This window comes from Octopus sinensis, linkage group LG2, assembly GCF_006345805.1.
Source record: "Octopus sinensis linkage group LG2, ASM634580v1, whole genome shotgun sequence".
NCBI lineage: Eukaryota > Metazoa > Mollusca > Cephalopoda > Octopoda > Octopodidae > Octopus > Octopus sinensis.
In genome coordinates this window covers 178,690,215-178,713,305 of record NC_042998.1, presented here as the reverse complement: position 1 = coordinate 178,713,305, position 23,091 = coordinate 178,690,215, and the positions used below count along the sequence as shown (strand labels likewise).

General features: G+C 35.1%; 1 protein-coding gene across 7 annotated transcripts in view; it reads left to right on the top strand.

Annotated features, from left to right (window-relative positions):
- The window catches only part of LOC115231993 (solute carrier family 23 member 1-like), a 159,684-nt gene extending 151,595 nt beyond the window's left edge, over positions 1 to 8,089 (top strand). For 4 of the 7 annotated variants that reach the window (XM_036500481.1, XM_036500482.1, XM_036500485.1 and 1 more), the window contains 3 exons: positions 21 to 294; positions 4,248 to 4,343; positions 7,579 to 8,088. In XM_036500481.1, the coding sequence (XP_036356374.1) occupies positions 21 to 294; positions 4,248 to 4,343; positions 7,579 to 7,802 (594 nt within the window). In that variant the 3' untranslated portion in view covers positions 7,803 to 8,088. Of the gene's footprint in view, positions 1 to 20; positions 295 to 4,247; positions 4,344 to 7,578 lie in introns of all 7 variants that reach the window. The other 3 variants (XM_036500480.1, XM_036500484.1, XM_036500483.1) reach the window with 1 other exon arrangement.
- Positions 8,090 to 23,091: the final 15,002 nt, after the last annotated feature.

Sequence of the window (23,091 nt, the reverse complement as noted above, 5' to 3'; positions counted from 1 at the left end):
TAAATATTCTTATATTCTAGGTTGGAAGCAGACGAGTATTTCAAATGGTTGGCGTCATCTTCATTCTATTTGGAGTCCTTGGAAAACTTGGTGCAATTTTTGTGATAATTCCTTACCCTGTACTTGGTGGAGTACAAATTATCAGTTTTGGTATTTTTATTGGTCTAGTACTCTCCAACATGATGTATATAGATATGAACTCATCTCGCAACTTAGCTATCATCGGCATCTCACTTTTGTTTGGTTTAATGGTACCCTATTATGTTTCTAGCTCTAAAAAACCTTTTGATACAGGTAAGTATTTTCTTCTTTTAAAATCTTTAAAGTTTTCTTTGTACCAGTATTAAGTTAAAATGTTATTTCATCATTCAATATCAATAGAAGTTGTTCTAAGACCCATCCATCCATTTTCACTGCCCACTGTTCTTTGAAAGGTTGTAGGAGTATAGTTTTCAGGCACCTCCTCCATAAGGTCATATCAGAAGTAACTGTCATTACACTATTCTGCTAGACTTCCTAACTTAACCAACTGAGAATATGGATATTATCCAAAAGTAAGTAAAAAAATAGATATTACATTTTCTTTAACCCTTTAGTGTTCAGATTATTCTATCAAACATAATGCCTATTGATTCCCATTGATTTGAATTAATCATGCATTATCTCATATCTTCAAGATCTTGATGGTGTAATTACTTAATGTAGAATAACATTGTAGGGTAGGTGTGAAAGCCTGGATCTGGTCAGTTTGGACATAAAACAGATTAGCTATTTTGGCCCGATATGGCCGGTTTAAATATTAAAGGGTTAAATTATCCAGTTGCTTCCCTTCAAGAGGCATCTTAATTTGTGTGATCTATGCCCCTCACCTAAGTCTCACTTACTCAACACTATACAGGCAGGAATATGCTCTAGCTTGTCACTGGTTTAGAAATAATATTAATACAATGAAATAATCTTTGTTTTATTGGTACTTCAGAGATTGTTCCTAGTCGTTTTCTTTTTCTTGCTGAATCTAGAAGGAAGGGCAATGCCCATGACCTTTACTGGTCAGTCGCTGCAGGAAAAACGTAAGGAAGGAGAAATTTCCAGAATGCTGAGATTATTACAGGATCAGGGCATGGATGGACATAACAAGGGTGAAAAGAGGGAGATACAAGTAGATGAAGAGTGCCTGAATAAAGGATGTATGAGACCAGCCACTTTTGCAGAACACAGACCATTGTAGTAGCTGTAGATAAGATAGATAGTGAAGACAGCACACCAGAGACTGGAGCATATTCGTTAGTGATTTAATGTCAATTAGTTCAGTGATTTTTCTCTGGATGCAGATGTACGAGCAGTACTTTATTGGGATCTTCACTTGAGTTTTGTGGAGAATCAGCAATTGTTATGGGTTACAATTTCAAAATCGGAGACCCCCTTCGGTCACGACACAGACCATGGGATTGCACCTAGAAAGTTACCCTCCTAGACACAAGTCCGGGCAAGGTTGTTTATGGAAGACCAGCAGTCGCCCATGCATACCAGCCTCCCCTCTCCACGCCACCAGTGTTATCCAAGGGAAAGACAAAGGTCGATACAGCTTGGCACCAGTGACATCGCAACTCATTTCTACAGCTGAGTGAACTGGAGCAACGTGAAATAAAGTGCCTTGCTCAAGAACACAACACGCAGCCCGGTCCGGGATTCAAGCTCACAACCTCACGATTGTAAGCTCAACGCTCTAACCACTGTGCCATGCGCCTTCAAAATATTGTATATATTTTATAATTAAAGTGAAATGTATACTGTGCATACTCCAAAATAAATGATATAACATTTTGATGGATTTATCCATTGTTAGTAACTATTATTTATTGTAGAATATTGTACATTATAAAAGTTTATTATTTAGCATGTGTGAATATTTGTTAGTTAATTACTGAAGTTGATCTAAAGTGTGAACAGAATCAAATAATTTGGTATTTGTGAAAGATAGAAGTAACTAAAATTGTCCAGTGAAGCTGTGTTGTGTAACCATATGTCAGCCCTGATTGATCAGAACTATAATCAATGACATCCCAGTTGTGACCATTTCATCTATTTTTTAGATATAGTATGTTTAGAATAACATGATCTCATTTGATGTTCCAGCTGTGACGATGCCGCTGGCATACAAGGCAGCGAGCTGGCAGAATCATTTGCACGCCAGGCAAAATGCTTAGTGCGAGCTGCGAGCTGGCAGAAACGTTAGCACGCCGGGCGAAATGCTTAGCGATATTTCGTCTGCGTTACGTTGTGAGTTCAAATTCCGCCGAGGTCGACTTTGCCTTTCATCCTTTCGGGGTCGATAAATTAAGTACCAGTTACGCACTGGGGTCGATGTAATCGACTTAATACCTATGTCTGTCCTTGTTTGTCCCCTCTGTGTTTAGCCCCTTGTGGGTAATAAAGAAATAGGTATTTTGTCTGCCGCTACGTTCTGAGTTCAAATTCCGCCGAGGTCGACTTTGCCTTTCATCCTTTCGGGGTCAATTAAATAAGTACCAGTTATGCACTAGGGTCTGTAATCAACTTAATCCCATTGTCTGTTTTTGTTTGTCCCCTCTATGTTCAGCCCTTTGTGGGCAATAAAGAAATATATTTTTCAGACAAAGTTTGTCTGGAATGACAATATCCAGTTTGACCTCACTGAATTTTCTTAAGGTGAGAGGGTTAAGTGTCAGAAAGATTTGGCTGCTATGTCTATCACGTCAAGTATTTGTGTTGCAACTCCCACATTTGCTCAACAAGAAACTGACTGGTTAGACAGTTGCATGTACTTTTGCTTGGATTTAATTTCATTGAAAATGTGTTATATTTTGTAGCTTTAACCTAAAGTCAGTCCTAATCCATCAGATTATGATTAAAAACATTCCAGCTGTGACAAAACCATCTTTTTAGAATTACTTAAGACTATATTTTCCTGTAATATCTTTTTTGCTTTTTAAGTAGGCTGTGATTTGAAGGAGATTTGACTGTTATTTCTAGCCAGTTGAGTGACTAATGATTCCCACATTGAGTTTTTTTATTTACTATATAGTGTTATCAGTTGTTCAAGTTGTTATTTTAGAAAAGTTGTTTTCTTATATATTTTTTCTTCACCATTTGTTCTTGTCATCAACATCATCATTTACCGTCCACATTTCATGTTGGCATGGGTTGGACAGGTTGAGAGGATCTGTTGAACCCATGCCAACATGAAATGTGGACGGTAAATGATGATGCTGATGACGAGAACAAATGGTGAAGAAAAAATATATAAGAAAACAACTTAAGGCGGCGAGCTGGCAGAAACGTTAGTGCGCCAGGCGAAATGCTTAGCAGTATTTCGGCTGCCGTTACGTTGTGAGTTCAAATTCCGCCGAGGTCGACTTTGCCTTTCATCCTTTCGGGGTCGATAAATTAAGTACCAATTACACACTGGGGTTGATGTAATCGACTTAATACCTATGTCTGTCCTTGTTTGTCCCCTCTATGTTTAGCCCCTTGTGGGTAATAAAGAAATAGGTTGATAGGATCTGGCAAGCCACAAGATCACATCAAGCTCCAATGTCGGCTGTGGCATGGTTTCTATGATTGGATGCCCTTCCTAATGCCAACCATTTTACAGATTGTACTGGGTGCATTGTTTTTGTGCCACTAGTCCTAGTGAAATTTCCAAGTAACTTGCAAGCAGAAAAAAAGAACAGGGCAAAAGGAAAAGGAAAAAGTTCTCATTACTAAAGTGGGAAGCATTTGAGAGGAGAAGATAACTTTATGTCAGGCATTGAAATGCTGCTAATGTATGAGAGAAGAACAAGCACAAGTGTCTTGCTATAGAGAGACTACTAAGCAGTAATGTTAGAATACAGATTCTATAACACATAATTACATTCTTCCCAATCTGTTTTAATACTGGTGATGTACAAATATTTTGTTTAATATTCTGCATTTGTAAGGCGGCAAACTGGCAGAAACGTTAGCACACCGGGCAAAATGCTTAGTGGTATTTTGTCTATTTTTACGTTCTGAGTTCAAATTCTGCCAAGGATGACTTTGTCTTTCAACCTTTTGGGGTCGATAAATTAAGTACCAGTTGCATACTTGGGTTGATCTAATTGACTGGCCTCTTCCCCCAAAATTTTAGGCCTTATGCCTAGAGTAGAAAAGAATATTCTGCATTTGTATACTTCCTGTTTTGATATCAATATTCTTATCTGTTCTATTTTTTTTTTATTACTTAGGTTACGTAGAATTAAATAACATATTACAAACATTGCTAGGAAACGCTAATTTTGTTGGTGGTGCCTTAGCTTGCTTCCTTGACAACACAGTTCCAGGTGAGTCCCCTATTTTTATAACAAAATTTTATAAAATGTTTTATGAAATTTTCTAAAACCAATTTGTTAACAAATGTTATAGGCTTAATCAGAAGAGGAAAGGCAGTGCTCACTACCCTTTAGTAGGCCCTCCAAGAGTATTTGGGAGAAAGGGAAGAAGAAACCCCAACACATCACTGTAGGAAGTAGAGTATCAAGATATTGAGTTATTTATTCACAGACTGGAACTCTGCTCCAAATCTATGCAGCAGTGAACTTTGCTAAAGATGTACAAAGGCGAACTGGTTGGTGTTAAAATGGATGATGATTAAGTTTATCTCATAAGAATAGATACAGCCATTCTAACAAGATTTCATGCAGTTTCAGTCTATTTAGTTTTATTACAAAAAAACAAAAGAAAGATTGATTCAAAGCTGTAATAGAAGATACTTCCCCAAGAGTGCCATGCTCTGAAATTGAACCTGGAAGCACATGATTATGTGAACTTCTTAATCACAGTAGTCATCTTATGCAACTGGCCTCCATAATCCTGTTATGTTTAAATGCACCTTTATGTTTAAATATGGCTAGAAGTATATTGAGTTCTTCATAACCAGCTGATCTAGCAAGCGGGGCCTCATATCAGTGAGGGGGGCCGGGGCCGGTGCGCATTGATGCCGTTGAGAGGTAGGCCCCGAAACGGCGCGCATTCTCTCCTGATGACCCCATACACTTGCTAGCTTCCGGTATACGGAGCTTTTAACTGGTAGCACTTGCATATGCAAGTTGTTTGCAAGACATCAAGACTTTCATCATCATCATCATACATCTGCTTTCCATGCTGGCATGGGTTGGACAAGTTGACTGGATCTGGTGAGTCACAGGGCTACATTGAGTCCCTGTGTCAGCCTTGGTTTGGTTTCTATGGTTAGAAGCCCTTCCTGATGCCAACCCATTTACTGCGTGTACTGGGAGCTAATTTTGTGCAATCAGGTCTTGTGATGTTGCCAAGTAACTTGCAAGACAGGAAAAGAATAGGAAAGCCCACCCAGTTATGGGTGGGGGATGGGTATTTGAAAAGTGGGCTGTAGTTTTAAACCAGGTGTTGATAGGCTAAAAGTATGATAAAGGGGCGAGTCCAGGTGCCTTTCTATAGTGATGATAGACGTCTACCCCACATTATATAAGGGTGAGTGGGAACAGTGTTACAAATAGAAAGGTTACTTTTACCTTAATAAATCTTTCGAGAATATATAATAATGGTGGACTCTTAATCTTGATGTTCTTGTTCACTTCTTGCCTATGAACTTTGACATTTCTGATAGGCTGCTCCACCATATTTAGTTTCCTCACAGCTGTTAATCTCTGAACTGCTAAATGTCAATAAACACTTATTAAAGTTAATGCCTTAACACTTTGGCATTCAGGATTATTCAAATGTCAAAAATGTAAAGCTTATTTATTTACATTAATTTTAATTTATCATGCATTATCTCATATCTTTCAAATTTTGATGTTGTGATTGTTTATTTTTAGAATGATATTGTAGGATGGGTGTGAGAGGCTGGATCTGGCCAGTTTGAATATAAAACTGGCAGTATATTTAGATTGGATGTAGCTGGTTTAAATGCTTAACCCTTTTGTTACTGTATTTATTTTGAGATGCTCTGTGTTTCTTTCAATTATTTTAAATATAACAAAGAATTTAGTAAAATAACTTAGTTATCATTAAGCTAGTATTAGGAATATAAATTGCGACTAAGGTTTAGTAGTATATTTTGATGCAAAACTTATGAAAACAAGACATTTGTACTACAGAGCCAGAGCCGTTTTAGCCAGGTTGGTAACGAAAGGGTTAAAGGGTTAACAAAAATATATCTGTGTCACTACACTTTTAAGACATTTTTGTAACTTTATACTATATTAATACATTATATTTATATTGGTAGGATAAGTCTATTATTTTCTTTTTTATATTTGCTGCTTTTGCGAATTCCATGACTCTATGTCACCATCCAATTTCATTATTATGAATTTAAATTGGGAGCTTGAGTCACAGTGACTCTTTCATTAGCCAATTATACAACAATGGGTGCCACCCCTATACATATGTTGCATTTACTCTCTTGATACAGTTTAGTGATCCTGACCATTGATCTTCTTGGATTCCTCTGCTCAGCATCAATGTAAGAAGCACTGTTGGCTCAGTTGAGCTCAATTGAGCTCTTCTGCTACCTCTTCACAATTGGCCATGCTGCAGTCCCATGACTTTGCTGTATCTCTGGCAGGGCAGCTGAACAGGTGCTTTACCTTACCAAAGGACAGCCCATAACTATGCAGGGCAGTCATCACTCCTTGAGGTATCTTCAAAATACCCACATATCCAAACCTATCATAATAGAAATTTTCAAAGTACCCTCACATTATTTCCCACACTTTCAGTTTTACTATTTTTTTGTTTATTAACACCAGTTTGTACCAATATTTCTAGTTTCTGCTTGATAGTACCAATTTGTATAATTATTTTTATTTTCAAGAGTTTGTGACATTAAATTTATTTTTTCACTTTGTTTGTAAGAACTATTTCTCTTTAACGGTAAATGCTTTTAGCTAGTAGGGAAATTTTCTTCCTTTCTATTGTTAACATGCAAATATCCAACAGATTGGGAATATCTATTTTGAATACAAGATGCCAGGCAAAATGCTTAACAGCTTTTTGCCTGTCTTTATGTTCTGAGTTAAAAATTCCGTTGAGGCCAACTTTGCCTTTCATCCTTTCAGAGTCAATAAGATAAGTACTAGCTGAGTACTGGGGTCGTTGTAATTGACGTATCCCATTCCCTGTACTTGCTGGTCTTGTGCCAAAATTTGAAACTAATATCTTTTATAAATATTTTTTTAATTTCTATTTTATATATATTTCTTCTATACATTAGTAAAACGGAGTCAGTTGTTGACGTTTATGATCATAACTATCTACCAACTTCCACTGGCCTCAAGCGGTGGCAAAACAGAAAGCTGTTGTAACACTGGTTTTACATTCTATAGGAAATAGTTGAGTAAGCCAAATGGCTAAATTGAGTAATGAATCTGAGCCACTGACTACCATTTACTCAGTGGCATAGACTGTCATACTTTACAATCTCCTTTACATAGCAGTACAAATTCTATATTTTTGTTAACTCATTCTGTTTTGTAGTGATATTTGTTATTTATAAAATGTTCTATTTCGGTATTAAACATTAAATATTTTCAGGCACACTGGAAGAAAGAGGCTTCATCGCATGGCAAGAAATAACTGTAGATGAATCAAATGAAGAAAAAGCTGATTCATATGGACTACCATTTATTAATACAACCAATACGAAGTCTAAGATATTTCAGTACATTCCATTTCTCCCTGGCTATGTATCTCCTACCTTAAGCTGTAGATCCCGTTGTTGCAAACACAAGAAAAATGTTGACATAAATATTGCTTAGTTAAATAATGAATAACATCTGACATTGCTTGTTAAATCTAAACTGTGACTTTGTTGAGAAAATTTAAACATTTACTCAGGATGCAAGATTATTTATCTGTAATCTAATTTAATATAAAATGTTATGCTGTAGGAATATATTTTAAAGGACATGCACACATTAAATGAGAATTTAACCCAAAATAAATAGACAGAAAACTAGTAGTACTTTTGAAAACAAACAATTACTTAGTTGACGTAGTTAATCATGTACACATAATTGTATTTTAGATTTATTCTTAATGCTATATATATATATATATATATACATGTGTGTGTGTGTGTGTGTGTATATATATTTATATATATATATATATATATATATATATATATATATATATATAATGTATATATAAATAGATGAGTGTATTTTTCCTTGTTAACAATTAATATGGAAAAAATAGATAAATAGTTACCGGGGTAGCAAAATTCCATTTACTTATTTATATATATAATGTATATACATGTATAACATGTATACATGTGTATATATATCTAATGCATATACATATGTGTGTGTGTATATATATAATGTATTTATATATATGTGTATATATGTATGTATATAATGTATATGCATATGTGTATATATATGTATACACACACACACACACACACACACACATATATATATATATATATATATATACACACACGCATATGCATATATATCTATGTGCATATGTATGTATACACACACACAAACTCTGATGTACAAACAAAAGGTAAAAGTACTTGATAGAAGAAAAAGAACTAGAGTACATATTATAACCCTAGCATCATTCCTTAGTTTTAAATGGAAAGTTTACATCTTCTATGATCACTAATAGGTTTTAATCAAATCTTTGCAGCCAGAATTTTCATTGACGAATTTTATTGGTTGCAAGAGTAAATTTTTTTTGGTTCAGGAACTGAAACTGTGATGACGGTAGCTGTTACCAGAAAAAGGTTATGTGAAACTAGGAAGGTGAAAAAAAGTAAACAATATTCTCCAATGGTGCAAGGAGGGTAACTCTATAAAATTTAAGGACAATTTATATTCTTCTCCATATTTACATTAATGCATTCACATCATGCTTTTATTTGCTTTAGTTATTGAATGGGAGCCATACTGGAGCACTGCCTTGAAGGGTTTAGTTGATCAAATCAATCCCTGTACTTAATCTATTACTTATTCTGTCAGCCTTTTTGCTGAACTGTTAAGTTATGGGGACATAAACAAACAAACACCAGTTGACGGGTTGTGAGAAACAAACATAAATACAAAGATGTACATACCCACTTGTATACACATACATATATTTATGTGTGTGTGTGTGTACAACTTTGTATTTATGTTTGATGTACACACCCACATGTATACACACACATAAATATATTTATGTGTGTGTATACAAGTGGGTGTGTACATCATTGTATTTATGTTTGTTTCTCACGACCTGGCAACTGGTGTTTGTTTATGTCCCCATAACTTATATATTATAGATTAATAAAATCGATTTGGTGAGACTGATGTGTCATTTTATCAGTCCATGTCAGTCTGCTATAGTCACTACACCCTCCTCCTCATCCCTCAATTAACTCTACAAAGATGTTAGCGTTCCAACAAACTTTCCTGACAGGTAAACTTTTTACTCATGTTACCATGGTAACTGGACTAAAGGCTGAGAAGGAAGAAAGGGGAAGTGTGTGCATGTGTATGTAAGTGTGTGTGTGTGTGTGTGTTTATGTAGGGTGAAGAAGGATGTCTATATCTATCTATCTATATTGATAGTATAACATGGAAGAGGACAATACAGAGAGTATATTCTATGGTATTAAATTTAAGAAATTCCTTCCAAAAATCAAAGGCTTGGAAGACTTCGAAGTGGATCTACTGAAGCTCATGAACAAAATAAAATTTCGTAAGTCTTTTAACACTTTCCAGCAGACACTGAAAAAAGATATCAATTACATAAAGAGTTCCAAAAAAATGGCATTTTTTTTCTGATAAAACCAAGAACTTGTACCTGGTAGGAAACAGCACATATTCACGACTTCTACACAACTGCATCATCAATAATTACACCAAGGCTAGGGCACAAACCCATAATGAAATTGATAAAGAATCTAGTGTTATTGCTGCCAGACTTAAATTAGATAAAAAAAAATAGTGGTCCTCCCAAAAAAAGAGGCCTTTATAACTATCAAAGACCATAAAAAGAACTTAGGCTCATTACCCCCAGCTAAATCAGAACTTGGCATTATTAGTAAAGAAATTTTAGGAAAAATCAATGCGAAAGTCAGAAATGCCACTAGGTTAGTACAGTGCTCCAATAGTATAGAAGTCGTTGACTGTTTTAAAGCCATTAAGTATAAGAATAAAACGAGATTCACACAATTTGATATTGTCGATTTTTATGCCTCTATCTCTGGATAAAGGAACTGCTACATAAAGCCCTCACCTTCGCAAGCGAATCCACAGAAATCAATACACAGGATAAGGACATAATCTTCCATGCGAGAAAGACTTTACTCTTCAGCAAGAACGCAGAGTGTGTCAAGACTACCGATACAAAGGGTGATTTCGATGTGAGCATGGGGTCATATGATGGAGAAGGCATATGCGATCTTGTTGGGCTATTCCTACTCGATACGTTGGGCAAGACTTTTCCTGACGTATACTTCGCCATTTACAAAGATGATGCCCTCACCTTAACCGCAAATACAAATGGACCAGCACAGGATCAGTTGAGGAAGGACATTATCTATTTTATGAAAACTTTCAGTCTTAGCATAACTACAGACACCAACCTGACTGTTGTCAATTTCCTAGATGTATCCTTAGATCTAAATATGAACATTTATAAGCCTTATAGGAAGCCCAACCATAGACTTAGTTATATTAATGTGGGTTCCTGTCATCCCCTCATAGTGTTTTAAAATTTAGTTAAAAACATTAGCAAAAGAATCTTTAGCCTCTCCTCCGATAGGGACATTTTTAATAGCGTTGCCCCAGTATATAATAAAGCTCTAAAAGATAGTGGATTTAGCGAGTAAATAACCTATACACCTGCCACCAGTCCAATAATAAAGAAGAGGAAACAGGAATAGAAAAGCTATCTGGTTCACTTCCTCTTCTCACCCGAAGTGACCTTCAATATAGGCAAGTATTTCTTAGCACTAATGGATATACATTTTCCAGTCAACCATTATTACAGAAAGCTGTTCAATAGACATAACTTAAAAATCAGTTTCAGATCAACTACTAATTTTAAAAATATAATCGCGTACAACACACAAAAACCACAATACGAAACCAGCTGTTCATGCAGGGATAAAAATTTGTATCCGCTAAATGGAGCTTGCATGTCCGAGACCATCATTTATGAAGCTACCATGGACTCTATATCCACTAAGGACACGGTTTTGACAAAGAAATACATGGGCCTTACAGAGGGTAATTTCAAGGCCAGGTTCAATAATCACACCTTGAGCTTCAGGCACTGGGATAAAAGGAAAACGACCAAATTATCCAGTTGTATATAGTCCTTAAAAGATAAAGGTGTCAGTTACAACATCCATCATTGGAAGATCTTAGCCAAGTGTAAGCCCTACACCAACGGCAGTGGAAAGTGCGGTCTTTGTGATATTGAAAGATGACTTATCTGGAAACGCAGCTTAGACCCCGCCACATGTCTGAATTCAAGAACTGAACTTTTCAGATCATGTCCATATGTGGCTAAATATTTGTTACGTTTTTGGTCCCCCTGAGTACTTGCTTTCTATATTCTGTCCACATACAAGCTTTTTATCTCTCTATACTTTTTACGTATATTTCTTATATATTTTTTTTACATATTTATAGAGATATTGGTTTATGGTTTTATTGCTCATATATTTTCTTTACACATAATTTTTCTGTATTCTACTTCCCACCCTGCATTTTTCCTGTGCGTATATAGATGTGTATATGGAAATTTTTTGCACACACGTGTGGATGTGCGCAGGTATGTACGTATATGGACGTGTGTGTGCGCGCGTGTATGTGCATATATAGACATGTTTTACTCTTATTACTTATTTTTTTACACTTTGTTTTACACATTTTTCTGCATTTTGTCTTTAGCCCTGTTTTTTCTTGTGCATGTGCGTATATAGACGTGTGTATGAACCTTTTTTGTGCATGCGTGTGTGTGTGCGAGCGAGTATGCAGTATGCTAGCGGTTATAGAGTGACTAATGGTTTCACATCCATAAAGCGTTTAGCTTTATGGACGACTCATCAGACGAGTCGCCCATACAGTTATATTTAGCTGCATGTAAATATATATATATATATACACATACAATGCACAGTTTCTATCTACCACATTCATTCATAAGACATTTGGTTGACCCAAAGATATAGTAGAAGATACTTGTTCAAGGGGACTTTACCTAAAACCACATGGTTGCAAAGCGAACTTCTTAACCACATAGTATATTTGTTTGTTGTTTATTCAATTATGATTTTTGAGTTTTATAGATGCAGCCTGCCTTGCTCCTATAAGTTTATTCTTTGTAGCTCTCTGGGTTCACACAATGTTTTTCTTGCTTCACAGCTACATAAAGTTTCTGTTCATTATTAGATACTTTTATTCTTCCAATCAATAAAATAAATTTGATCTTGAAAATACACAGATACAAGCAAAAGCTGAGTCATTTTCCAAGCTGTGTAATCATCAAAAACATATGGTACAGCCAAAGAATAATTACAGTTTAATGTATATATAATATATATATATAGAAAGAGAGAGACAGACAGACACACACACACACACACACAACCTACTAATAATTTCATGCTTTAAGATTTAAAGCATGAAGCTATTTGTAGCTCTTTTGTAATTACATATGTTCATTCAGTGATTCATTATTTATATGCTTATTAACAGACTGTATTTATAATTTCCCCATACACACATATCAAACAGTATCGATTATTTTTGCATTAATAAGAGTATCCATGTTTATGAGTGTGAATATAAGTTAATGAGTGTGAATATAAGTTAATGAGTGTGAATATAAGTTAATGAGTCTATCATATACTTGTATCAACTTCTTTTAAATGTTACTCCTCCTACAGGTTGTTTAAAATCTTTACAATAAATATTTGGCTGAACATGATCGACATGTGTGGTGTCAGCCCGAATGCCAGGTGTTGTGTTTAGGTGCTAGACAAACCTCTGATCAGCAGACTGAAAATTGCTGGTAGTCATCCACTCGACAAGGTGTGACTTTGTTCCTGACACACTATCTCTTTGCTTAGCTGAGAAACATACTGTACATCCTGCTGTGCAGTGATGCATTGCATATCATGAAATGTTGCACTCTGCTACTCCATTTCTGTATGCCTATAGATTTTGTTTGTGGCTACAGCAAAGACAGGTAACATGGACTTAGTCAGAGCATGACAGCTGTTGTTCCTTTACACCTAGCATTGGTTGCGTACATCTCTGGTGCAGTATTTTAGGGCAAATGAAGCTATTAGTACTGCAGCTATTTTTATGTGTATGTTTGTCTGTGCTGAGTGAATGAGTTCCTTTTTAAGGTTGTGTTAAAGAAGTGTTTAGAAGTGTCACTTAATAATGTATCTGTTTTTGTGCATTGGTTATGGATATAGTAGCAGTATTATGCATTTTCTGATTCGTCTTGCATGAGAATATGGTTGTTCACACATCCATGTATGTGTGTGTGAGTGCGAGTTTTCCATTATTATAAAACTTAAATGCAACATTCCAAATTTTTGTCACAGTAGATGTTTTTTAATGATATATTGATGGATTAGGCATACTAGTGTTTATGGATATTATATTTGGTAACATTTGATTATATTATTATTTATTTCACCATTGGTCGGAAGTATTACATTTCACTCATCACATGTCAATAATATATATTTCATGGGTTATCATAAGATGTGAATCTTTTTGTTACCATATTTCTGAGGAAATCTATTATCTTTATTTCAATTAATTTTGAAATTAGTAAAGAATTTTGTAAACTATCTTTGTCATTGTTAAGCTGGTCTTTGAAATATCAAGTAACATGAAATTTTGATGTAAGGTTTTGATTTAGATCAATTTAATCGGGAAGCCTCCCGTAAGTCGGTGGCAAGTGGGTTAAAAGAACAAATGCTTATAAAATCAGCAAAATGCACTCATGTACTTCTCTCTCTTCTTATTTTTTTATCTCTTCACTATCTATCTACCTATCTATCTATCTATCCATCCATCCATTTATCCATCCATCCATTTATCCATCCATCCATCCATCCATCCGTGGTCTGATCAATAAGTATCCCGACTGTTGCCGTAGTAATGAAGCTAAAGCATGCTGAGTAAAGTTATTTAGCACAGTTTGACCTTAAACTCTTGTGTGCATGCACACTAAGTTTCAACATTCTAGCTTACTTCTGCTGTTTACAGCTGTGCTTGGAAGGAAGGTGTGTAGCATGTGATCATTGCATTGACCATCATAGAGAAAGTTGAGCAGAGAATCTGTGTCAAATTTTGCCAAAAGCTTGGTGATACCTGCTCAGAGGCCTATGCAAAGTTTTCAAAAAGCTCTCATCATTCTCAATACAATCAAGGAGATCTTGTGCAACAGAAACCCAAGTGTCTATTTGGTCAGCTGAAAGCAGTTTTCGGACAAATTTGGCAGACATACACCTCATACCCAAATCTTCAGTGATAATGGACTGAACTGAGCCATAAGTAATCTGCACATCCTCTTATAACTCATGGATGGGGATTCAATGATTTCCCCTCACAGCTGCGATGTTTTTCTCAGTTCTGCTGGTTCTGGGTCTCCCAGAACATTCATCAATATCAACATTTTTTGGCCATCTTGGGAATGTCTGAACCACTCGTACACTAGTGTGTAGCTTATACACTCCTCTCCATACACTTTCTGCAACTTTGCCTAGGCCTCTGAGCTAGTACTGCCATGACAACTTTCTCTGTCATGGTCAATGCGACGATCACATGCTACACACCTTCCTTCCAAGCACTGCTGTAAAGAGCAGAAGTGAGCTAGAATGTTAAAACTTAGTGTGCATGCACAGCAGAGTTCAAGGTCAATCTTTGCCAAGCAGCTTCACTTTGTGTGCTTTAGCTTCATTACTATGGCAACAGTCCGGATACTTATTGATAAGACCTCGTATATAGGCACAGGTGTGGCTGTGTGATAAGAAGCTTGCTTCTAACCACATGGTTCCGGGTTCAGTCTCAATTCACTTTGGGCAAGTGTCTTCTACTTTAGCCTCAGGCCGACCAAGCCTTGTGAGTAGATTTGGTAGATGGAAACTGAAAGAAGCTTGTCATGTGTGTATGTGTATATATATATGCATGTGTCTGTATTTGCTGTCCCCCGACCATCACTTAACAACTGATATTGGTGTGTTTATATCCCTATAATTTAGCAGTTTGGCAAAAGAGACTGATAGAATAAGTATTAGGCTTACAAAGAATAAGTCCTGGGGTTGATTTGTTTGACTAAAACCCTTTAAGGTGGTGCTCCATCATGGCCGTAGTCAAATGGCTGAAACAAGTGATAGTATAAAAGAATAAAATATATATATATCAAGTAAAAAAAATCCTGTGGAAACAATGTATGTATCCACAAAATATTTGTTAAATACAAAACAAGAGTCTCCTTTAGGATTTCATGAGTTTATATTTTCAAACAGCTTGTCATATTTGTGTAGACTAGAGCTGTATTAGTATTTTAATAATGGTTGTGGGGAAGGAAGATCTCTACCTATAGCTGTGTTCATATGACTACTGAGAACACTGGTGTGTGTGTGTAGGGTGTCTAAATATTATAGAAACATGACAGTATTTGATGATTGTATACATCTGTAATGATATGTTGTTGTATAGTCTCCAGGCCAGCTATGGTTGAACAGACAGTCCAACAATGATCATCCTGTCTTTTTTTTTTGTATATCATAGACTGTTTTGTTCAATGTAATCTTTGTTGAAAAAAGATTGGGCATGATTTGAAGGACATTAGACTGCTGGTTCTAGCAGATCAAATTGCCTCATTAATTGCATTCTAGTTCATTGTAATGATACTCATTAGAAAGTGTATGTGTTTGTGTAAACATCTGTACATGTTTGTTTGACATATGAGTTTCTTTCAGGGACAGATAAAGATTGGTGTGAACAACAACTGTTGGTATTCAAATACATGAAGGATAAAAACACTGACTGAGTGCTGTCTCAGCATGTGGATATGCATCAGAAGTCATTCGAGAGTGTTAGATCTCTTTTTAGCACTATGTGTGTGTTTTTTAATGTCACGATCATACACAGAATAAGTCAAGCAAAGGTCACTCAATACGTTTAAATAGAAAATAAAAATTTTATTTATAAGAGAAAGATTGAAGGATTTTGAAGTTTCCCATGTACTGGCTTCATCAGACTTGGATGAGGATGGTCCATGGTGAAACTTAGAAGTTACTATCAACATCCATCCATTTATCTATCTATCATCCTTTTAACATCCATTTTTTCCATGCTAGTATGTTGTCAGATGGAGTTAATGAGGTAAGTTTTCTATTGCCACATGTCCTTTCTGTAGCCAAACCTCACCTGTTTCCAAACAAGATAATATTTCCCACATGTTCTCATAGAACATTGGAAACGAATGACAATGCTTGTATGACAGTGACAATTCTTTTACAACTATCATGTGATGTCAAATCAAGGGCATGCAAACATACATTGTCGCACTCACTTACACACACTCATATGCGACAGGCTTCTTTCAGTTTCTGTCTACCATATCCACTCACAAGGCTTTGGTTGCCCTGAGACTATAGCTGAAGACACTTACCCAAGGTGTTTCACAAAGGGACTGAACCCAGAACAGTGTATTTGGGAAGCAAACTTCTTTCCACACCCATGCCCGCACCTAGAATTTCATTTGGTTGGGTTTAAAACTTTGGTTAGTAATGATATGCCAATGATTCTTCATCAATTATGTTATTTTATAGAATGTTGTTGCTTTTTAGTGGTTTTCTAGAATGTCTTTTTATAGTCTAGAATTTAAGTCATGTGACCCTCCCTTCAATCATCTTTCTGCATAATTGTGTCTAGAGAGGCGTTAGGGACCAGTGCATCAATTGATATGTAGTTTGCAGCTTCCAATTCAGTTTTTAAAACCCCTTTGCATCATGCCTCATCTGTGCCAGGTGAGGCTTTTGAGGGTGCATGGCTGCCCCTGCATCTCAGTCTTTCTCTATTTTGTGGTAATGTTGCAAGTGTCTTAATGTCTTTAGCATTTAAACTGACCAAATCCAGCCCCAAAATTCTTCCTGTTTTATGATCAAACTGGCCAGGTCCAGCCTCTCACACCTCCCCAACAAATTCCCCTCCTTTCCCTTGGATAACATTAATGGCGCAAAGAGGAGAGGCTGGTATGCATGGGTGACTGCTGGTCTTACATGAACAACCTTGGCTGGACTTGTGCCTTGGAGGGGAACTTTCTAGGTGCAATCCCATGGTTATTTATGACTGAAGGGGTTCGTTTTACACTAAGTAATATCTCAATTCACAGCAATTCTGTATTAAGCTATGCCTAGGATTTTTTTAATGTTAAAATATGTTTTTAGAAAGAGTTGAAGATGATTTATTTCAAGTTTTAAAACATAATGTACTGTCTTTGTTAAATACATTGATAACACTGCAAAGTGTGTAGCTAAAGGGACATTCAAGTCCTTTATTTATATTTTTTGCTAGTATAGGATCAATGAAGTCTGCCTTCAGTGATACATTTCATCTCATTGCCTCATGGTGTTTTGTGGAAAGTGTTTATTGGCACTGTACAAAAAGGTGCAGTTAAGTCAAAAAATTTAGTGTGCAGATACTTTGTAAGAGCCATTAATATTTAAAATTGTTGTTGCTGTTGTGGTTGGAGGTATTGTAGGATATTGTTATTTGCTATGTTGGCTGACCAGGTGGGTTTATTATTTTGATGAATTTCAGCTTGTTTGTTTATATTGCAGATTTGATGCACAAAATATACATATAAATACTGGATTTAGCTTTACCTGTGTTATTGGTTATGAGAAGAAAACTCTATGGATAAAATAGCTCAGTATTGTTATTTTAGCTGTCTACATGATAACTTATAATTGATAAATATTTAGTTGACTGGTGAGCCATTAACCATTTCAACTGAACATACAGATTACCAAGGAATACTGAGTATAGCAAAATATTAATAACATAGTCAACTTTTCTTTTCTCTTTAAGTACCAAGGTATTGGTATATATAAACATTATGTCATTATTTCATACATAAACAGGCTTTCCCCACTACTGTTTAAGCAAATATTCATAGATGAAGAGTTGTATTTCATTTACACTATATACCTACACACACATGTATTTAGCGAATGACATTTATGTGATGTAGCATAATATGGGATTACAGATAAATGCTGTACACTGTATGTATACATTGTGGCACATATAAAAATCCAAAGTACATATCATTTAAGACTGTGTCATTAATCACAACATCCTTAATTAATAAAAATATTTTAATCCATCAATTATTTTGTTCAACTCTGCAAGCATGGCAAGTTGAATGTTTTTTTTTGTTTTTTTTTTCTCTTGAAAAGCTGCAAAACTAAAACTGTCTGAGCAATGTTCAATATTTTTCATGTAGATATTGGTGTGTTGGTAGTGATGTAGGGCACTGGACTTGCTGCATTATTTAGTATTCATCATACTTCACTCCCAAGTTTAATTTGTGCTGAACTGACATTGTTGTTTATTACTTCATGGTTTATTCAGTGGAATATATCTCACATCAAGAAAAATTAGCCTTGTGCCCAATCAAAAAAAAAGTTCTGTAATTTTGGTGTTGAAATTTGAAAATTTTAAAAATCCATGAAAATGTTGCTATGATTCCTTTCAGAAATATGACTGAAATTTTAACCTGTTATATCAGTTATCAGTAAAAATGATATGTATAGTTTAAAGAGGAATTTTTGTTTCACAAATATATCTCTTTGCTACCTCAATATATAACAAAATGATTATAGTTTTCCTCTAAAAATAATTTCAATTTATTCTTAATTTCACAGTAAAAATATAGAATTTTTTTTTTCCAATTGCATTGAAGAAAGGAAATTGGAGTTAAATTTGAAATTGAAAAATATGTTAAATTCTTTTCCTTTTAAACAGAATGCTCCTTCCACATCTTTTATACAAGCAAAGTCCCCAAACCTCTAAATGGTTCATTCACTGCTGTTCATGTAAAGAACATAAATTGCAGCACTTAAAGGGGCTCACCAGTGTAACACCTGCAATATGACCAAATTGACCACAAATGATACTCCACATGTTACACAGCCTGTAAACTCATTTCTGTTGTCCCGTGTCATGAAGAGAACTTTATTAAATCTTACTTCCAACAAGGTGGCTCTGTAAGTAGCACTCTTGCAGATGATGCTTCCAAACCCACACTACATATATAGAAAAGGAAATCACTCACACAAACTTTCATTTTCACTTCCATCAGTCTGATTACAATATAACATGCATTGCAAACATTTGCAATATAGTTATGGTTCCTAGTTGAAACCATTTTACTTCATGTCTTTGTTTTCTTTGGCAAAGGTATGGACATTTCATCATCCTATTTCCACTTCTTTATAAATCTCTGCTAGTTGTAAGAAATAAATGTTTATAGTTCTGGGCAAGCACTATATAACACAATCTCATCAAGTCAGTCTCACATCTGAATTTCATTCTCCATTGTAAATGGTTCACTTAACACAGATCACTAATCTCTTTAAGAAAAGCATAAACATTACAAAGTATGTTTCACTTCTTCAACACATTTGAGGTTTTTTTCTCTATGTAAAATAAAATCAAGTATTTTTATCAATAACACAATTAATAAATCATCCTTTCAAATCCCTGAACATGTATATAACAACAATGTCATCAGGAATGCAACCAATATGTTTTCCTTTATTTTTCAATCTCTCTATGGAATTTTTGTATGTATACCTAACTCTTATATCAGCATGTTGAAATTCTCATAAAGGCATTGAAAATTAATAAACTAAATTTTGATTACCAGCAGGTTTAGGGAAAATACTAATAATGTCACCTGATGAACACTCATATTTTCAGTAACTTCTTTTCCATTGATATATCTCTTTCAAGAAGTATATTCTTGTCATTCTTTGTTTTATTTATGACAATCCTGAAACATAACTTGTTTTTGTTTGAAGTGTTTCTTGTCATGCATTGTCACTCCTGTGTGTCATAGTTTGCTGGAGCTTACTCTAGTCATCACAGCTTTAAGTGGTTGAAAGCCACCTTTTCTACTTAATCTATTTCAGGTATTTTTTTCATGTGGAGAGGATATGACCATTCCCACTTATAGCAGAAATTTATTTCAATTCTCTACTGTGCCTATCTACAGTTAGATGGTCGTTAAAGCTAAATTGATAGTTAAATATCTATGCCTGAGGCATCATACATCAATGTTAAGGGTAAGGAAACTTTGTCTGGTAGTTAAGTAAAAGAAAAAAAATAATCAAACTAGGCCAATTATTTATTAGTTTGTGTTGATCCTAATCCTCTCTGACTGGTTTATCAAATCTTTACTGAATTTATTCATGGGAAAAAATGAAATTGATCTTTGAAATAATGAATTTCAGAAATTGTTCAAATGATGAAATTAAACAAACATTTAAAAGATGAAATATATATATAAGAGAAAGTAAAATATATTGCACAAATAACTTGGCTTTTTGTTATTTATTTTATGTTAAAATCCATCGTTTAAATCAGTTTGGGGACTGACAAATAAAACTTTATATATTGTATATACTCTTTTACTTGTTTCAGTCATTTGACTGTGGCCATGCTGGAGCACCGCCTTTTAGTTGAACGAATCGACCCCAGGACTTATTCTTTGTAAGCCTAGTACTTATTCTATTGGTCTCTTTTGCCGAACTGCTAAGTTACGGGGATGTAAACACACCAGCATCGCTTGTCAAGTGATGTTGAGGGGGGAGGACAAAGACATACACACATATATATATATATACATATATACGACGGGCTTCTTTCAGTTTCCGTCTACCAAATCCACTCACAAGGCTTTGGTCGGCCCGAGGCTATAGTAGAAGACACTTGCCCAAGGTGCCACGCAGTGGGACTGAACCCGGAACCACGTGGTTCATAAGCAAGCTACTTACCACACAGCCACTTCTATGCCTATAGTTTAAAATATTTTATGATTACATTCAAAATAGTTCTTTCTTGCCTTAATGCACCACATCCTGAGTTCTGAAAGGCTGTTAAATTCTACACAGCTATTGTCATAACTACTTAACAAAGCAGTGCTGTTTTATGATCTTGATATCTGCCCTTATGTGTTTTTGCCTGCACCAATTTTTAATTATAATAGAAATATTAAAATTACTAAGTCTTTCTAAAAGAGATTACGGCAGCGTTACTGGAAATTAATTGTTATCGCCATATTAATATGGCAGTCTTATAGATATAAGACTAAAAGCTGTCGCTGATTAACTCCATGAGGATAAAAAGTAAGGTTATAATGGATACAGTTTGTGTGTCAAATAGCTATCTTAAGGCGATGGCCTCATGGAGCTAATCAGCGACAGCTTTTAGTCTTATATCTATAAGACTGCCATATTAATATGGCGATAACAATCAATTTTTAATTGTTAGCAATAAAAGATAAGCATTCTATCAAGATTGCATTTGCTTGCTGTCAACCAATAATCATTTCTAATTTAGGTATGATGCCACAACAGATGAAGATATATATATATATGATTATTATATCATCCCCAATTACTTGTCACTTTATCTTATCAACTCCAGAAGGATAAAAAGAAAGTCAAACTCAGTGGGATTTGAACACAGAAGATACAAAAAAAAAAGACCTCACTTATTCAATGCACAGGGATACAGATCACCAATGAAGGTAAATGTAGGAAACAGCAGTAACTGCCACTCACTACAAATCCTAGTTACCCATTTCTAGTATCATAAGCAGCGGAATCTAAAAAGGATTCACATTATAGCCAGTAGAGCAACTGGACATAGCAACGAAATCTTCTTCAAAATCACACTTCTCTCATCTTCAATAAAATATATTCTGGATAATGTAGTCGTAGATACCACTAGAATGTCAGGGTGGTCATGGTTGGAATACTTTTAAGCAAAAGTTTTGTTCATTCATAAAATGGACAAGACTAGTGTAAAACATGTATCTAATATGATAAACCACTTCATGTAAGAGTAAACTGTCTTCTGTTAGGCATGGAATATGGGGAATAATTTCATAATAATCCATTAATGTGTAAGTATAGGCTGAGGAGATGGTTTGCGAAGAAAATACAGATATTTCTAAGTTTTGGAACGATTTCATGATAACGGCATGTGCAATGGTTTTCTTTCTCTAGTCGTTGGTTTGTTACCTCCCTTAGTAGACTCGACCTGAGCTCATCTTCTACTCTACATGGTCATTTGAACTGCTAGAAATAGCAACCAAACCTCTCTAACGCCCGAAATAAGGAAATGATTTGAATTAATTCAAATTTTAAAAAATCAGAAGCAAGAATTAAAAACTCATCCATTGGTTACAAAGAGCTAACACTTATGACAAAAGTGAAGCAAACTTAAAGTCTTAATTGCCAGGTTATTTAGATAAATTTTAGCCACATTATTGCATTATTTCTGTACATCTTGGCAGTACAAGAAAGCTACACATAATTCTGAAATGCTATAGTTTTTGAATTAATTAGTAACTTGAAATCACTTATATCTCTTGAGAGGTTTGACCATCGACTACATTGGATAACGTAGTCTTACATAACCTCTAAAAAGACGAGATCGTCATGAGTGGAATGCCTATGACTGTGTGTCTACTCAAGGCAGGACTAACCTGTGGTTGAAGAGCGACATATGGATATCACTCCAAATATATTTAAATATATATATATAAAGCTGAAGTTGTCTGTGTATGGCAGGTTTGGTAGCTTTCAACTAACACTATCTCCTCCAAGACCCTGCGGCGCAAGTTGACCAAAATTGAGAATATGATAGAAGATTTTCTCTTCCTTCTGTAGAAGAGAAAAATCAAATCGGACCATGTTAACACCAAAAATTATTTACATCAAAAAGTTGCTTTTTTTTCTATGAAAATCCCTATTTTTTACGACTT